Raw genomic sequence first — 18,328 nt, 5'->3', positions numbered from 1 at the left:
ACAGTGATAGAAAGTAGGTGCTAAAGAGACAGTGATGGGTTGTTACAGAATGGTAGAGAGGAAAAGAGGGGTAGGAAAAATCCCTGGCTGGCACCCCAGACCAGACCATAAAAGCCATACACACACACCTACACACACACACACACACTCACACACTCACATACTTTCAGCATGCATGACTTATGGGACTTTATTCATGAACAAAATTTGTAGGCTATCTGTCCTCTACCATTGGTTCTTTTGATTTATTGTACTACATGTTCACAGGAAGCTCCCCACAGAAGGCTGGAGTCTGAGTTGTAACCTCTTACTGTCTCCTAATCAACACATTTGATGTGTTTCTTTCATGTTCTGATACCTTGAAGTTTGGTACCATTTCTCGTTTTTCCTTGTTTAAAAGTTCAGAGATACTTGTCTAAGGTGGACATTTAAGTCATGGTGTGCTTTTAATAATGTGTAGTGTAAGTCCCTCTAAAGGCATGAATACATTTTGCTTGAGTGTCTTTTCATTCTGAATGCTTCTCTGAAAGGCATAGTTTGTAAATTCTTGTTAATGTGAAAAGGGAACGTTTTGGGCACCTTCTCTGTGTTGCTGATGTGTAGAGAGAGCTATTTTTAATTTTTGTTCTTCACTCTTTTTTCTGTGCTTGTGAATTTTGAGGTGCCAGACTGACTGCCCTCTAGGCTAGTGTCCCCAATTTATCCCAAAAATAGGAAAAATATGAGAAGCAGAAAAGTCCAGAGTCATGTCTGGGTTCAGCATATTACCCTGACCCACTCTGGAAAAATATTCAACATACCCTAAAGGAAAAGTTTTTTGTTGTTCTTTTTCTTTTCTATTTTCTTTATTTTTTTAAATGAAATAGTCCATCTGCTCTCAGAGCTGAGAAAACTAAAGGCTCTTTTGCTATCACTGCAGCAATTTTGCCTCTTGTAAACCAACACTCAGGATCTCTTTGGAAAATCTAGAATATTTTTTTCTCTTTCATTTCCACCTGACAAAATTCCATCCTTTAAGACTGAATTCAAATGCTTGTTGTTACTGAGCCCTCTCAATGTGATTTTCCTTCCATATTTTCATAATACTTTCTTCTACAACATACATCCAACAGGCATATTTTGTCATGTGCATGTTGGATGTAGGTAAGTCTCAAAGTGACTATAAAAGGTGCTGACAGCACCAATTCCATTTCTGCATGTCACACAGAATCTGACTGTGGTCCTGGACAAAGAGCAGACATTTGATGTCTGTTGAATTCATGGAAAATTTCAAAGCTTACCTGTTCAGCTGGACCTTTCCTTCTAAATCAGAGATTGACACTGACCACCCAGTCCTCATGGATAGCTATCAAACTCTCTACAAATCATGCAGGTGGAAGCTCTTGGATTCCAGGTATTATACTTTAGAAATTCATAGTCTAGACCGAAACTGCCAGCTTTAACAGCTTAGCAGACCGCTATGACCAAAAGTCATTACTAATCCACCCAAACTGTTATTACAAAGTGTGGTCCACAAGATCCCTGGTGGTCCCTGATATTTTTATTACATGATCCTTTTACTTCTAGAAAGGGAAATAATAATGTAGAAAAATAATTTTACCAACCAGCATTTAACAAATGTGTAATACAACATTCGAGTTTTCATAGGAATTCAATGTTTTTAATAGTCATATGGATTGGTCATCCCACTGGCCCTTAAAAGTGCCCAGTATGTTTTCTGGAAAGAAATGTTGTCAGTTGGTGGAATGAAGCTCTTAGAATTTCAGCCTCATTTTCAAACATAGCATGCTTAACTTTTAGTAAACCAATTAAGTTTTTGGTTTTTCTGTTTTCACAATAACCATGAACGTAGTGACATATAAAATAATGTGATTTTCTTACTGTTAACAGGGAATGTAGAAAAATTTAAAGATATCTTTCTAAGTTACACCTTATAATAAAAACAGGTACAAGTTAACTCTTAGAAAGAGGTTTGTAAAACCATACACAATGCTTATTACAAAATATTTATCAAATGTCAGGAATATAATATTGAGACTTCATAAGAATATCAACTGTAATAGAGATAGCTCAGATTCTAAGAGCTTAACTCTTGCCAGCATTTGATAGTTCTTATTGCTTAGATAGTTTTAGCTTTATGTCAGAGACATTCTGATCCTGCAACAGAATATAGAGAAATGCTTTCTAGGGCCAAATACAACCAGAGAGAACTAGAAGTATATTTACTTCTTTTCTCCCAAGTTGAAACATTTAGCTCTCCCACTTTTGAGTGTGAAATGATTGTCAATCCAAAATGATGTAGTGTTGAGAGCAGTTTTCTCTGACAAATCTCCCCATAATGCTGCATAGTGTTGGATCTGTGTTAAACTTGCTGCACAGAACTGGGAGGGGGCAATTTACCAGAACGGTAAAGAGCATAGACACTAAAGCTAGACTGCTTGGACTTGATGTTAAACATTCTCCATGCCTTAGTTTTCTAATAATAATATCTACACATGGATTGTGAATATGAGTTAATACATAGATGCCCCAAGAAGAAATGTCTGGCATGAGAAGCACTAGGTTTGCTACAAGTTATGTTGAAAAGACTGCAAATTTTTGCTGACATTCCCAGTGTTCTCAGTACCTGTTAGGATTGTTTTTAATTTAGTAAAGACAAAGAATAAAGATGCATACTAGATGCAGACCCAACCTCTTGCTCCAAATTCCCATGACAAAGCCAGATAGAGATGAACATACAACCAGCACAGTGCCTCTTGCTGACACAATTATGTTTCAAAATTATATTTTGTTGTTTTTATTTAAAACTTAAACCTAACTCTGTGTCCATATATGGACCAGATGCCCCTTTAATCAATTTAAGAATGCAGTAGCTTTGCAGACCACTGGATGGACAATGACAACCATGACCACAAGGGACTTAAAACCCCACAGTATGTGGAACCACTGCAGAGTTAGGGATATGCAAACTAAGAGCAGACTCTGAGGCCATGCTAGGTGAATTGTACGTGTTTACATGGTCAGGTCCAATAGATGAGACTAGTTTTATGAGGCTCCAGAAGACATAGACCTAGAACAACTGGGTAGCAGTATCTGATTCAGTGTGAAAGAGAACTTTTTTGCAGTTAGAGTAGTGTGCCCGTCACTGGGGGCTGACTGCAGAGGCTTGACAACCAGGGCTTTTGTGAAAAGAATTGAAGTTCAAGTGTGGATCCAGATCTCTCCCATCCACCTGTATATACAGACTCTCCAAGGAGAAGCTTTCCTGGACTGTTTTGTAGATTGTGCCTTTCAGTCCAAACATCCTGACTCATACCCCTCTTATATATGCAAGTGTGACTGGAGTCAGATGATGGCCTCAAAATCAGAGACCTGAGTTCTAGTCCATCACTTTCTCTGGGACCTTTGGTCAATTTTGTCAATTAACTCGTGTAAAATTCCCATCATGCTGGCCTTTCAAAGGATGAAAGTGACTTTACTGGTGGTGGTGGTGGTTCTTTTGCTGCTACTGACAATACAAATCTGCTGTCTCCTGGAAAATGACTTCTTCAGAAGGATCAAAACACTTCTTTGTCCTTAACAATTCTTTCCCTTTTTCTTTCAGGCCGCTGTGCTCGCTGTGGGGAAAATGTAGTTGGGGAAGGTACAGGATGCACTGCCATGGATCAGGTCTTCCATGTGGATTGTTTCACCTGCATCATCTGCAACAACAAGCTCCGAGGGCAGCCCTTCTATGCCGTTGAAAAGAAAGCATACTGTGAGCCCTGCTACATTGTAAGTGCTTTCATTTTTGCTCTTCAGGTACTTTGGCCTGATGCCAATCACTCCAGACAGAATGTAGCCATCTAAGCTTTATTTCTCACCCAATGTTATAATGTGTGTGTGTTTATATATGTGTATATGTAAATAGGCATACTGTAGATGTCCCCCTGTATTCCCCATTCATATGAGGTCAGAAATGTGCATTGGGGTGGGGCTGCTTTTCATTTAGTGATTCAGCTGAGAAGTTCACCAACTTGTGGATTTTAGGCATGTATGTCCAAACTAGCAGGTATCCTCCTCAAAGCATCAGAAGGCTTCCCAGTAGCAGAGTCTACCTCTTGCTAGTAAATCTCACCCTGCGTTTGAAAGCCAGTATTTTTAGGGAATCTTTGCAGACTTCTGGACTTGTCAGGCTCTTCTAAACGTCTGGACTACTTTTCTACCCAGAATGTTTCTTACCAGCCTTATCCAACAGATTTTTAAATGATGCAGAGAAACCCTGAATTATAGAGCACCTTAAAGAGAAATGAATAGTAATACCGACTGAGCTAATAATTGTTTTCTTTTTTAAAAGAAAAAACCCTGTATTTTAATAACATAGCTGAGAGGCTGAAAAATAGTCATATTATCTTAGATTTTTTTGCAGGGCCACTTAATCTATTATGTTATTCTCTAATAGAACGATTGGATGACTAAATACAAACTTTTAAAAAAATCTAAAGTACCTTATTTTGCTATCTTTCTGCATGATTTTGATCTGCCTGTCTAACATGTGTTTGTGAATAAAAGTACTACTTTTTTTGCAACTCACAAAAGAGTAATGATTTGGCCCTTCATGCCGAGGTATTGCAGCATCAAAAAAGCCTTGGTGCGAGGTGTTGGGAGTCACAGCTTTGCAAAATTTCCAAAATTCAAGGTTTATTGGAGTTTGTGGCCTGGATGGTATTTTGCCATAACCTGGTAACTTTAACTCTTTGTAATGCTGGGGTTTGTAGCACAGTTCCAAAAGTTCAAGATTAAGACTATGAAGGATTACATATCATTTTGCATCTGTTAGGCTCAATTTTATTTCATTTTTCTCCCAGAGGCAATTTAAATACATGTAGCATCATTAAAAAGCCATACAGTTTTAGAGGTGAAAAAAAAAAATCTTCAGACCATTTGCCTAATTTATCTCTTTAGAAGTGAGAACACAGAAACAAAGACAGGGAGAGTAACTTCTTATGTTCTGTCATAGTGTCAGAGCCAGGGCTATATTCAGTTATCCACAGCCTTATATCTTGTGCAAATACCACATGGTTTTAGTTTGTCCAAAACATAAAGATGGACACAATAATGTCCTGTTGATCTGGAAAGAGCGATGATTTCTAATAGAAGTCTGGCAAATGAAAGCTTACCACTATAGGACATTCAAATATTTCAAATATCACCTTTTGGGATCTTCATTGAAAAGAAAAAAGCATTGCATAGTTCCCAGCCTTTTCGTGTGGACTACATGAACTATCATTGACAATAACTTAGAACCACCACTTTGAAATTATTGGTTGCTACAAGAGCTTTGATAGTAATGTCAGCAGAGCCTGCAGAGGCACCCCAGTCCCATTTGTTCCTAATCTAAGAAATTACATATGGTTGTGTGTGGTTTTTTGTTTGTTTTGTTTTGTTTTGTTTTTATAGCTTTTCTGTTTCATCATTTTTTGACTACATTGTTGACTCTTGGCCACTTTAATGACTTTCTTGTGACAGCCCTCTTCACCCATTCTTTTCATCCTTCATAAACCAAAACTCTTAAATACATTATCAGGAAACAACATAACAGTAAGAGGAGCTCATGAGTTTGAATTCAGTTCCATCACTTAATACTTTGTCTCCCTGTGTAAATTATTCCATCTTTCTAAGGCTTCAATTTGCTCAGTATTTCCCCCAAAGACTACAGAAGATGAAATGAAGCAATCTTAGTAAAGCATCCTTTGCCTTCTCCAGAAACAGTAGTGGAATACATGGTATTCCAAGATTAATTTTACCAAGACGTTTGAATCCTCATCACTGTTTCTGAACCTGAGAACTTTACCTATGCAGTGAGATTCACCAGGAAGTTGTTTTAGATCTCAGACATAACACTTCTTCCCACTTTTTAATGCTTTTCTTGCTTTCCTGAGTGTATAATAAGACCGAAGAATGGCCAATATGACAAAATGAGGAGAGTTTCTACAGTGTGTGGGCTCAGGTTTCAATCTCTCTTCGAGGCATAGGGTCTTCAGCATACTACCCCCTCTGCTTTGGTTGTATGTTAATGTACTGTGCTTATAGCAAGGAAACTGTCTGGGAGATATTTAATCACAGACATGGAAGAACTGGGAGAATTCAAATAATGGAAATCCTTACCATCTTTTTAATATCCTCCTTCATAAGAACATTTAATCAAGTTTTTTTTTTAAATGAAATCTATACATAGTGACTCTAAAATGTAATTTAATTCTTACCAGAATTCAGTTAAGCTTTACCCAGGGACCTTTGTTCAGCATTGATTGCGGAGTTCAACACAGCTCTCACACCCTCAGATGGGTATACTAGCACTTTAATTTCTTCTAAATTTGCATAAGTCCAATAAGCTGCACACTAGAACTAAAAAGATGTTTGGGAAACAGAAAGAATTAAACAGAACAATTTTTTTTTAAGGACAATCCTAGACATGTGTGTTTTAAAGAACCAAAGGCCTTAGAACAGGAAGAACTTTCTGTGTGATCCAGAAAAATTGCCTCTTTTACAACTGCAGGAAACCAGTAGTTAAAAGACATTCTTTATGAAGCAGAGAAAACCCAGTCCCTGGATTTCAGTCAGGATTCCTTTCTTTTGTTTATTTTTTTTTTCATTGATGGAATAAGTATATTGTTTACATTAGGTTAACAAATAGGAAATAGAAAATCAAATATGTGTAGGGAATTACAATGCCATATTGAGTAGCTTAATGAATTATTTCTGTGTAATGACCACCCACCCATGTGTGACACTGAATCCAGGAATGAGACCCCTCTAATATAAACTAAATTTATTTCTGCCAAAATTGGTTATTGATAAAGATCAATATAACTAAGGTCATATAAATATAACTAAACCTCTCCAATAGGGAATAGGATATATTTAATAAGTGGTCTCATTACTGCTGATGGTCCTGTAAAGTGGAAAAAAAAAACTGGATTGAATCTAAGATCATAGTTAAATGAAACATTTAAATTATTTTAAGGTAAAATGCACAAGTAATGTCTTCAGATTTGGTTTATTAATTGCAGATATGTTTCTAAGGTCTCTTGAATTCTTCATCTTTGTGCACAAATAGCTGTACTTAAATAAATTTTACTCAATATGGCATTGTAATTCCCTACACACACTTGATTTTCTATTCCCTATTTGTTAACCTAATATAAATATGTACATAGCTTTTTATTGGTAATCATCTTCATTTTTAGCTTTTTATCTCTTTAGGTTTATATTATGTTTACATGCTATATTTTAAAACCATTTCTCACTCAAAAGATATTAGGTATTTTCCAATCTTTTAGCATTGTAAATAACAGGCTTACAGGACACAGAGTAAAATTTTTATATTTTTAAAATTACTTCCATAGATTAATTTTAAATTTATCTTACCAATCAAGAGCAGAGCAATTCAGAAGACTTTGCTTTATTTTGCTACATTTCTTTAGAAAGATTTTTCCAGTTTACAGGACCATCAGCAGTAATGAGACCCTCTCCAATAGGGAATAGGATACTTATTAAATGTATCTTATTCCCTATTGGAGAGGTTTAGTTATATTTATTTTGAACCAATTTAAAAAGTACATTATGTCACAGTTATTTAATTTACATTCTTATAATTATTATCAAAATTGATGTTTTTCGAGTTTGGTGTCACTGAGATGCCTTTCTACTTTGACATCTTTTTAAAAGCTTAGTTTTAAACATTCATAAAGTTTTGAAAAAAATAACAATTTAAAATTAAGCACTCAAACTTCCTTGGGAAGTAAAGTGTTATAAATAGCATCTGCTTAAGTAATGGTGACTCTCTTGGTATGACCTTGGGTAAATCATTCATCTTCTGAGTACTAGTACTCACATTTATTAAAGGAAGGTATTAATTTCTTTCCTATCCTCAAAGAGAGGGAGAGAACAAGTATGATATTTTGTATGTCATTAAACCATTTACCAATATGAGGGCCTAATCTGATTAATAATATGACTATCATCACCTTTTGCCCTTAGTATTATGTGATCCAATTTAGAAACCCTTTTTAAGTTTGGAGAAGTATCCTGGCTGTAGTTACGATAGAAATCCCAAAATAAATTGATGTAGTAGGAGGAACATGAGAACAAGTAAGAGAAGAAGAACTTCACGCTTTGCTTACGACGATTTCTGTGCTGCCATCAGTGAGGTGGTAGTCATGCCTCCCCCCTTTTATGTCCTCTGCCCTCCCTGAGACCAGCTTATTTGTGAGCAGAGATTTAGCACAATCAGTGTCGTTTTCCTCTTAGCACTGACAGGGAGCCTTGGCCTAGAACACAGCATGTAAAAAGTTTTCACCAAAGTGTGTACCAAATGGCAGCCGAGGAGTCTCCCCTAAACCAGGGCTCCTACACAGAGTGGTCGGAGTCCAACTCCTGACACTGAAGGTGGAAGTTGTTAAGACATTTTTATTAGAGCTGAAATCCTAGTGACTAAAGGGCCTCTGGAAACAGGAGGCCAGCTCCAAAGGAGACTAAGCTCTGAGGTACATGAACTTGGCACATTAGTGGCCAGCCCACCAGCAGACTTTTACTCTCGTGTCACTAAATGGCTGCAGTTAAAACAGTCTAACTTTTCAACCTCCAGTAAAAGGTTGGGTTTTGTATCTCTGCAGGAAAGCTGTCCTTTATAAATTCAAGTTCTCCTAATAAAATGTTTTAAAAGCACTTGTAGCCAGTGCCTTATATGGGTGTTGGAACAGGAACTGGGAGTTTGGACTAAATCTTTTAAATCCACATGAACTTCCCTTCTCTTTTCTTAACTGCTTGCCTTTGGTCTTTCATCTCTAAGATGAACTGTGTTTTTCTCTGTCTTGTCATCTCTCTCACACTACACACACATCAATACACAAACCACACACTGCACACACACACACCACACATCACACACTACACACACACCACATGTGCACCACATACATCACACACATCACTTGCTTTACACATACCACATGTGCACGACATACATCACACACACCACTCGCTTTACACATACCACACACATGCTTCTCACACAGCACACACATTACACATACCTCACACACACACTATATACACACCGCACGCATGCCACACACCACAAACATGCATAGAACATATAACATGCATGCATCATACAAAGCACACACATATGCATACACACCACATATCACACACACTTTCTTCTTGATATTTTATCCTCATCTCACCATTACTCTCCCAGGAAGAAGAAAAATGGCTCAAAAAAGAAAAAAAATGTCAAAACACTCTTTTGCAGGGTGTAACCACACTAACTTCTGAAACATCATCTCTCCTATTCATTAGAATCTAGCATTTTACAGTGCTCCTGAGCATCTTTTATTACATGTTATCGTAGATATTAGAGCCATGTGAAATAGATGAGGGGAGATTTTTAGTCTCATTTTACAAATGCACCTTTGATGGTTTTAAAGTAAAAGACAAAATGAAGACTAGGAAGAGTTCTTCCGGCTTACTCTTTATTGCCTGGTCATGCACCCAGCCTGCAGCTAATGTTCAACTTCCTGAATACATGAAGATCCTGCCATCCCCCCTCCCAATACACACACACATCTACAGTTAGCTGTCATCAGCACCTACCATTTCCAGGATTTTAACTGATAATCACTTGCATCATGTCTTCCAGTATTGCAGAATGGCAGGTGAAAAACGGTCTTCGTTAGTGTTTACAGATTACTCTTCCTGAAACACCTCAAATTATGAAGCAAAAACTGCCTTTAGAGATAAAAATAATAACAACAATGAACATTTGTTTAACGCTTTAACTTTTACAAAGCACTTTTTAAAAAAAAATACGTTAATTGTTTTAGTCAGTTCTTTTGCTTCTGTGATTAAAAGACCTGACAAGAACAATTATAGAGGAGGAAGAGTTTATTTGGATGCTCACAGTTTCAGTGATCTTAGTCCACAGACAGCAGGCTCCATTCCTCAGGGCTCAAGGTGAGGCCACATATCATTGCAGAAGAGTATGGTAGAGGAAAGCAGCTCAAGATATCACACCAGGAAACAGAGAGACTCCACTCAAAATATATCCCCCTGAGGCATGCCCCCAGTGACCCACCTCCTCCAGCCATACCCTACCTGCCTTCAGTTACCACTCAGTTAATCTTTATCAGGGAATTAGTCCTATGATTGAGTTTAGTCTATCATAACCCAATCATTTCACCTCTAAGTAGTCTCCTCCTCATTCCAGAGCTTTTGGGGATACCACATATCTAAACCACAACAGTTATTCTCAAGTGATCCTAAAAAGTAGTTACAATTATTTTTGCTTTCATTTCCCATGTCAAGAAATGAAGTCTCAAAAAAATCTCAGTTTGTGCAGTTCCAGAAAGCATGTGTATCAGATCGAGGACTTGACCCTGGCCTGCCTTGATTTCCAAGTCCAGCCCTTTCTATTTGCCTAATAAAAATCACTGGAAATATCACTTGTTGTTGCTAAGTTTCCTTTTTACTAATTATTTCCTCATAATTTCTTTAAAAGGTTAATCCAAAATTTGAATTTTAGAGATGTACCTTCACCTTCATTTTAGAGAAAGTTTTAAAATCACAATGAATTTTTGTGGTAGTAATTATTTAAAAGAAATGTTTTAGTATTATATGCTCATTAGAAAATAGAAGAAAAAAGGTATGTTATCTTTTCATCTGAATAGAATAGTTCACTGCATATTCCTTTTCTATTTTTATATCCCTGTATGTATGGAGCTAGATAGAGTTATAGTATATACAGATACAGGTAGATATAGATACAGATGCAGATACAGATATATCTCCACATGTTTATTTTCACATCCTATGAATCATACCACACATACTAGTTAGTAATTTGTTTTGTTACAGGATATTTCATCAAACATTGCTCAAAAATAGTCTCTTAAATATTCCATGGGCATCCAAAAAGAACATGTATTACCTACATACCCTTTCTGAAGAGTCACTCAAAGAAATATTCCATCAAATGAACAAGTCAATCAAAATATGCTGTGCAGGAGATCCAGATCAAATAACAACCCTTATTTGACAAGCATTGAGCCAATAAAACTACTCATAAAAAAACATAGAAAATAAAAAAGATATATTAGAATTCAATATTATTAATATTATCCTTAAAAGAATAGTTTTCAAAACAAAATATCAAATATCTATAATATGAAAAAACAGACACAATACCGTTTAGGACAAAATTATCAAAATTACCAGCTAGACCAAAGAACTGTATTTTATTAATGACTATATTGTTCCCAATGAGGACAAACCCAACATTAAAAATTAGTACCTTGAAATTTATACTAGAAAACATTGATAAAATATGAGATGAAAATGGTAAAGGCATATCTTATAAAACTTTGACATACTTCTTTCAGGCTTTGACCAATCAATTCTAGGAGCTGAATAAAATTAATAAGATTGATGTAATCAAGGTCAGTTGATCTCTGCAGCTAAAGAAATTATATCTTCTTTACAAAAGGACCACAGAAGAATTCGAAAAACATTTATCATATAAAAACCTAAGAGAAAATTGTAGAAAACTCCTATATTGGCTAACAGAGTTACAGATCAGTGCAGTACAACAACAAGATATATAAAGGGACAAATATATAAACCCCCTTTCAGGTTGAGGAGTTGTCGAGAAGTAGGGATGAGGATAACCCTGCCTGGCAAAAAGGGAGATGTAGCCAAGTTGAATTCCAGGCAATGCCATGATCACTAGCTGGAACAAGGAGTACATATAAATTAACCTAAGAAAATTACACAAAAAGCAACCTAAAGAAAGAAGGAATTTGCTAAGTGAAAAATTATCCATAAATGAAAAAATCACTAGAATTTTTAGGTCTAAAAGATGATTTTTTGAAAACAGTAATAAAATAAATATGGTAAAAATAAATGAGGGAAAAGCAAAAGTTACAGAAAATTACAATTAAAAAGAAGCTCTTAGTAAAAGTCTAGAGAATATTTTAAAATTATTACATTAAAATTCTTATAGAAGAGACTCTTTTCTCTGCAAATCTGAAATATGCAGGGATAAAAACTCATCTAACCTCATAAACATGGATGAAAGTCAGAACTGCTACCTGAGAAAGACCCAGGAAATTTCACTAACAGGATTTTTCATATCTTCAAAGAACAAATGATTCCTGTGCTATTTCAGCTTTCAGAGCCTAGCAAGAGAGAAGGTTCCCAAATCATTTTATAAAACCAGCCTGATCCTGGTGGTAATACCTAACTTAGGTCACCCCCAAAAGAAAACACTATGTTAATCTCGCTTTCACAAATTCAGAGATCCCAGATGAAACATTAGTCGATTGGATACCACATAGTAAAGCATTCCAAGGTCTTCCATAATTACAATGTTTGGACAATAGAGGAAACTTTAACATAGTTATATTGGTATATCAAATTGGAAAACAAAAACTGTTCATTTCCATAGATGCTTTTCATTGAAAGTACATTTTATAAAATTTATTACACATTTTTATTTTAAAAAGAAAACAACTATGATGACACAAAACAAGCTCTATGTAAAATAGAAGGAAAAGAGAGATATATATTTGGCAGGAGAAGACAAAAAAATAAAGTCCTGGCCAGCCTTCCTTCTCCCTAGGTCTAGGTATGCACAGGCTTTCCTGATTATTAATGTTCTTCATGTTCTAACCTTTAATGTAAATTGGGAAACAAGGAAAACGTTAAATATATGTGTGTGTGTATTTCTGCTTATTAGTTATATTTCTAACATATAAAACTACAGAGAATAATATGATAAAGGTCATATTGTACCTGTCATGCAATTTAAGAAATAAAACATAAGGAACTCAGTTGAAGTCCTCTGGGTTCTATTTTATGATCACATTTCCAAAACTCCTATACAGATATAACCACTATTCTAAATTTGTTTTTTATTTAAAGAGTTATTATCCATGCATTTCTTTATATTTTTGATACAGAACTCTAAACTTTATATAGTATTGTTCACATATAGTGTTCCTTAATTTTAAACAAATTGCACTGTATCTCATTCATATTTTTCTGATACTTTTCATTCAACATTTTAACAGTAGGATGTATAAATATTTATATGTGATATGATTATTTTTATAGAAAACCTGGAAAATCTAAAGAGTAAATAAGGAAAGTTTAACAATCTGATAAAATAAAAATTACAAGTTTAGTTTTAGAAAATATAACAGGAAAAATATCCTTATGCAGAAGCAACAAAAATTACAAAATACCTAGCTAAAACTTTAAAGATATAAATAATCTAAGTGAAGAATGTTATAGAAATTTGCAAAAGTAATTAACTCATGTACAGAATGATCTGGGGATTGGACATTCTTTGGAAACTGTCTCATTTTTAGTCATTTATATATCACCCTGTTATTCTACAACAGCAACAATAATTTTAGTGGGGGGATGAATATTTACTGCACTGTCCTTTTCAATGGGTATAATTTAGCCCCTTTCCCTGAATAACCCCCAGTCTTTGGCTGATCTTGGTGACTGCTCACTACATCCCTGCAGGCTCCAAGGCAGTACTTACTGGTAAGGAAAGGAAGCACAGACCTGAAAGTAGATTGCCCAGAACAACTAAGAGACCTAGCTGAACATAGCATTTTCCTCCTCATTCCTATCCCAAACTATATTCACTCTGTTGCCATAGAATTAGAATGCTTTCTAAAGACCAGAAGGAACCTTAGAAATTCAATAACGTCATTTTATAGCTGAGAAAGCTAAAGCCCAAGAAAGCTAACTGATTTGCCTGAGGTTATATGGTTTATTAATGGCAGAGGCAGGAATAGAAACCATGAGCCTTGATGATGTCTTCAAAGAGCTGCTTTCTTTGGGACCAACACAAAGAATTTTAACCATATGTGGCTTCAGGTCCTGAGAGACATCCCTAGAAAATGTTGGATTTAGTGGATTTGGGTTGGAGAATGTAGAAGTAGGACAGTGTTTGCCTCAGTCCTAGCCAGAATGAAGGGTCTCAGATTTCCAGGTTAAATGCCTCTGAAACTTTATGCTAGAACCTTCCCACTGCCCCAGTTTGTTTATTTTTAAATCAAGCATGAACTCACCACTCGATGTTTGCAGAGTTTGGATGAATGTCAGCATCAAGCCACTGTAATAATGGTTTAAGATTATTTAATCCCATTACTTATACACTTCATTAGGCTGAGTGAATTGTTGGCAGTGGTTCAGTAAACTTCCTACTTTAGAGATAAAAGGATGGAAAGAAAATAGGGAAGGAGCCTATTCCTTATTTTCGTTCATATTTATCTCATGTCTGTTAATGGATAAAGGAATTATAATTAGCCAACTATAGCTTAGGAGCTGTGTTAGGGGGATCTTCTGACTCCCCCATACCCTCAGAAATGTCTATAGCTGTATATGTCCTTTGGATGGCAGAGGATGTGTGTGTGTGTGTGTGTGTGTGTGTGTGTGTGTGTTTATGCTATAAAATCAATCTTACAAATAACTTGAAAGTAAGCTCAAGGATTCTAGGTAAGATATTCAGGGGTTTGGTATAAGGCAACAGATAATTTTAAAAATAGACTATGGAAATTAAAACCACACCCAGCTTGATCAGTTACTATTCTGTTTCCACCCATTTCTCTTAGCTTCAGTTTCCCTATGCATAAAATGGAAGTACTGTTTCTCATGATTATATAGTTACATGAAGATTCAGAGAGAACAAGGATGAGCAACAATCATGATAAGGGCTTTGAGCAGTAAGTAAGTGCACCGGGACCTATCCTGAAAGGACATATGTGCAAAATCTGCAAAGGAGAATTTTCCCTGACTTGAATCACCAAAGAACATGCTGCTGGTTTCAGAGGAAGTCTCATGGAGTCTGGGGGATGACAAGTGATGAGACTCTGGAAGCTTGGTTTTCTTAAAACATGTCAGAGGTCACTTGCTTTGGAATCACCCTGAAGTCCTCATGAAAATAATAAAATTCTGAACTTTTCCTAGAATGGCTGCACAAGAGGACAGAAAGGCTGTTCCTTTCACAGTTCTGGGGTAGGGTTGGAGTGGGAGTCTTATTCACATTCAGATTTGGATACCTATATATCTATACTTCCAGCTCAGCTCATTCAAGAAATGACCCCAAAACACTTTTTCCTCCTTATCTCCCATCTCTTTCCTCTATGTTCCTTTTATACTGCTTACCCACCATGGATTCTCTTCTCCTGAACATGGATATGTCTAAGGCTTCTCTGTCCACGCCTAGGCTGTTATCTGCCCATGTCTTCTCCCATCTCCAACCTTTAAAAATCTTGAACAATTCCAGCTTTCAAAAGCTTTCTGGAACTTCCCCAACTAGAAGGAGGCTTCCTTGAATCTGCAAGGCTTTTATTTCCACTTCTTTCCTAGTTTTTAACCTGACTATAACTGATATTAGAAAGTCTTTGGAGTCCTCAACACAAAAATTCCTTTACTGCTCTGAACCCCTCAAAGAGTGTGTGTAGTGGGGGTCACATTTGATTCTTCTTTGTCTTTCTGTAGGGCTTATCATTGTAGGCGAGCCTGTCATTGCTTTCACAGTTTTGAGAGTGTGAAGGTGACCTGATTCTGCTGTCCATGCCAGTGTCTCCTCACAGTGTTTGGTTAGCGTGCCCTTTACTTGCCCTTTGGTGCACCTTGGACTCGAAATTCTATGTGAGAGTTAGAAGGGAAGAGAAAAACTTGGCTCCAGGAACCTATGAGCAAAGTCATTGCTGAAATGTAAATATAAAGATTGAGGGGAAAGATGTGAGAATGAAGCCAGCTGTCTAGCTTCCAGCCATAGAATTATCATAAGAGCTGCTGTACTCAAGGTCAAAACCACACTCTGCTTGCACATGAAAGTTCCCAAGGAGTTTGAGTGAAAGTTTTCTGATGTCCTGATGACTTTGAATGTGACATGCTGATTCCCTCCCACCACTGCTTAAATAAACAAATAAGTAAATAAATAAATGAAGTCTACTAGTCATCTGTTCTTCAGCCCACTTCGCTGCAGAGTAGGGTATGCCAGCGTAGGCTGATGTCACCATTACAGTAAGGCAGGTTCCCTTTTAGAACACCTCACAGGGCCTGTTATTTTGAATATCTTCAAAGAATTTTTTTTGTTAAGTTAGATATTATTTAGTAATTCAGCCTCCTACTTTTACAGGAGAGAAAATGAGATGCCAAAGAAGGGGGGGACTCTTGCTTAGAATGTCAAGATTAGATGGATACATTGAGGACTTTTTAAGCAACCTAAAAATCACAAACACCCAAATGTGATGAGATTTTTAAACTGTATCAGCTACTTTTGAAAGATAAGAAACCTCTTCCAGAGAAGTTATTTTTACTTTATGAGCTTTTGGATAATGCTAAAAGACATTTGAGGCAATTTAAATTAATATGGCTCATGAGACATAAACCTTCTAAAATGTATTCCTTAAAAAAGTGAGCTTTTATTATTTTTACTCCAGTTAAGGAAAACATTCTAAATAAATTCTATTATAAAGCATAACACATATACAAATAGTTTTTCCACAAAGTTTAAAGTACTACATGTGTTGGGTCTCAAAGGAAAATACTATGGGAAGGGAATTCAGAATCTTCAGCCAGGAAGTCCTCATGCAGGGAGAGGCCAACGCCAAGACCCATCTTACTTTCTCCCAATGCCACATATTCATTTTTTAACCACCCCCCAGAGACAAATGGGAACATCATCATCATTCTTTATAAATTAACAAAATCAAGGTTTAGAAAGTTGCAGACTTTGGACAATAAATATTAAAGCAGAACTTTGGACTCCTGGACTCCAATCCTTAGCTTTTACCTTGCTTTTTAATGAATTCTTGCTAAAAGAGGGCCTGTGCTAGACTGAGGTTGTAGCTCAGTGGTAGAGCGCTTGCCTCACATATGTGAGGCGCTGGGTTCAATCCTCAGCACCACATAAAAATAAATACATAAAAATGTATTGTGTCCATTTACAACAACAACAAAAAAAGAGGGCCTGTGCTCGGGTAAGGCTTTTTGTTGTGTTTTAATCAGCAAAGCGCCTCTTCACAGCTTCAAGGTTCAGCTTGGTTACCTTGGTTTTGAGAGTCCTTCTGTAGCTCCTTCTAGCTGACTGCATGTACTTCCTTCTTTGTGTTTCTAGGACTTCTGTCTATCCATTTTGTGTTCATATTTCCTCTCTTCTTCAATCTCATACTAACTCATATTGATAGATAATCTTACCCTTGTATGGACTATGAGCTCCTTAGGAAAAACAGCTCATTTTTTTTTCTGTTGTTCTTCATTTCTCTTTTCCCTGTCTATCCCTAAATGTCACTCTGCATTTCCCCAAATAATACCCAAAGTAATACAGCTCAGCATAAGGAGTAGTTAGGACATTTTTTTAAAAATAAATATATTTGTCAGCTAAACAAAATACCATAGACTAGATGACTTCAATAAAACATTTATTCTCTAATAGGGCCAGAGGCTGGAAATCTAAGAGCAGGGAGCCAGCATGATAGAGTTCTGGTGTGAGTGCTGGTTCTGTTTTGTAGAAGGTCACCTTGTCACTGTGTCCTCTCATGGTAGGGTGGGTGAGATGGATGATGTGTAGCATACTCTTTAGATCTCATCTTATAAGGACACCAATAACTACCAACCTCATCTAATCCTAATTATCTCCCAAAGACTGCATTTTCAAATACTATCAGATGGAGGGTTAGGGTTTCTATGAATGGATTTAGGAAACATACCTAACGATTAATTAAATCTTTTAACCATAGGTCTATGAGTGCATTATTATTAGTTGGTGGAGTATTAATTAGAATATCCCCTTTTTCTAGGTATAGAAGCCAAACACTTAGTTACTTAACAAGTATCTATTGAATATCCTATTGCCTTTAAGGAATTTTGCTGAACACTCAATAAGGCCCTATCAGTGTTTAAGACATTGTATATTCTCCTTTAAGGATACATTTACCTGGTAGGTCTCATCTTGTTTTTAAGAAAAAGAGAGAGACTTTGTTTTTACAGAAAGTTATTGCACATTCCTATTAAATCATTAGGAAATTGGCACAAGTGGCAGAGAGCCAAACTGGCCTGAGTCTGGCTGGGCAGCATCTGGGGGTCATTCCAGCAAAGCTGCTGGAATAACGATGTGTTCTCCCAGAAAGTGCTTTCTGTCAAGTTTCTTTTGGAATTAACTCCTCATGCATGGATCAATAAACCTCACCAACTTGCCAATGTAATTAAGACGTGGCAGGTTAAGCATTACTATTAATTAAGTTCAAAGTAAAGTAAG

The 18,328-nt window shown here is 36.3% G+C and overlaps 1 protein-coding gene across 20 annotated transcripts in view; it reads left to right on the top strand.

Moving 5' to 3' along the window:
- Positions 1–18,328, top strand: part of Lpp (LIM domain containing preferred translocation partner in lipoma) — a 663,875-nt gene that overhangs the window by 546,200 nt on the left and 99,347 nt on the right. For all 20 annotated transcript variants that reach the window (XM_058585075.1, XM_046462626.2, XM_058585070.1 and 17 more), the window contains one exon: positions 3,605–3,774. In XM_058585075.1, the coding sequence (XP_058441058.1) occupies positions 3,605–3,774 (170 nt within the window). The remainder of the gene's footprint in view (positions 1–3,604; positions 3,775–18,328) is intronic.

The sequence above is a fragment of the Marmota monax genome, unplaced genomic scaffold (genome assembly GCF_021218885.2).
Source record: "Marmota monax isolate L192 unplaced genomic scaffold, Marmota_monax_Labrador192_F-V1.1 WCK01_AAM20220418_F8-fsc00100, whole genome shotgun sequence".
NCBI classification, from domain to species: domain Eukaryota; kingdom Metazoa; phylum Chordata; class Mammalia; order Rodentia; family Sciuridae; genus Marmota; species Marmota monax.
Note: the sequence above shows the minus strand (reverse complement) of the source record. Positions and strands in the feature narration are given on the sequence as shown.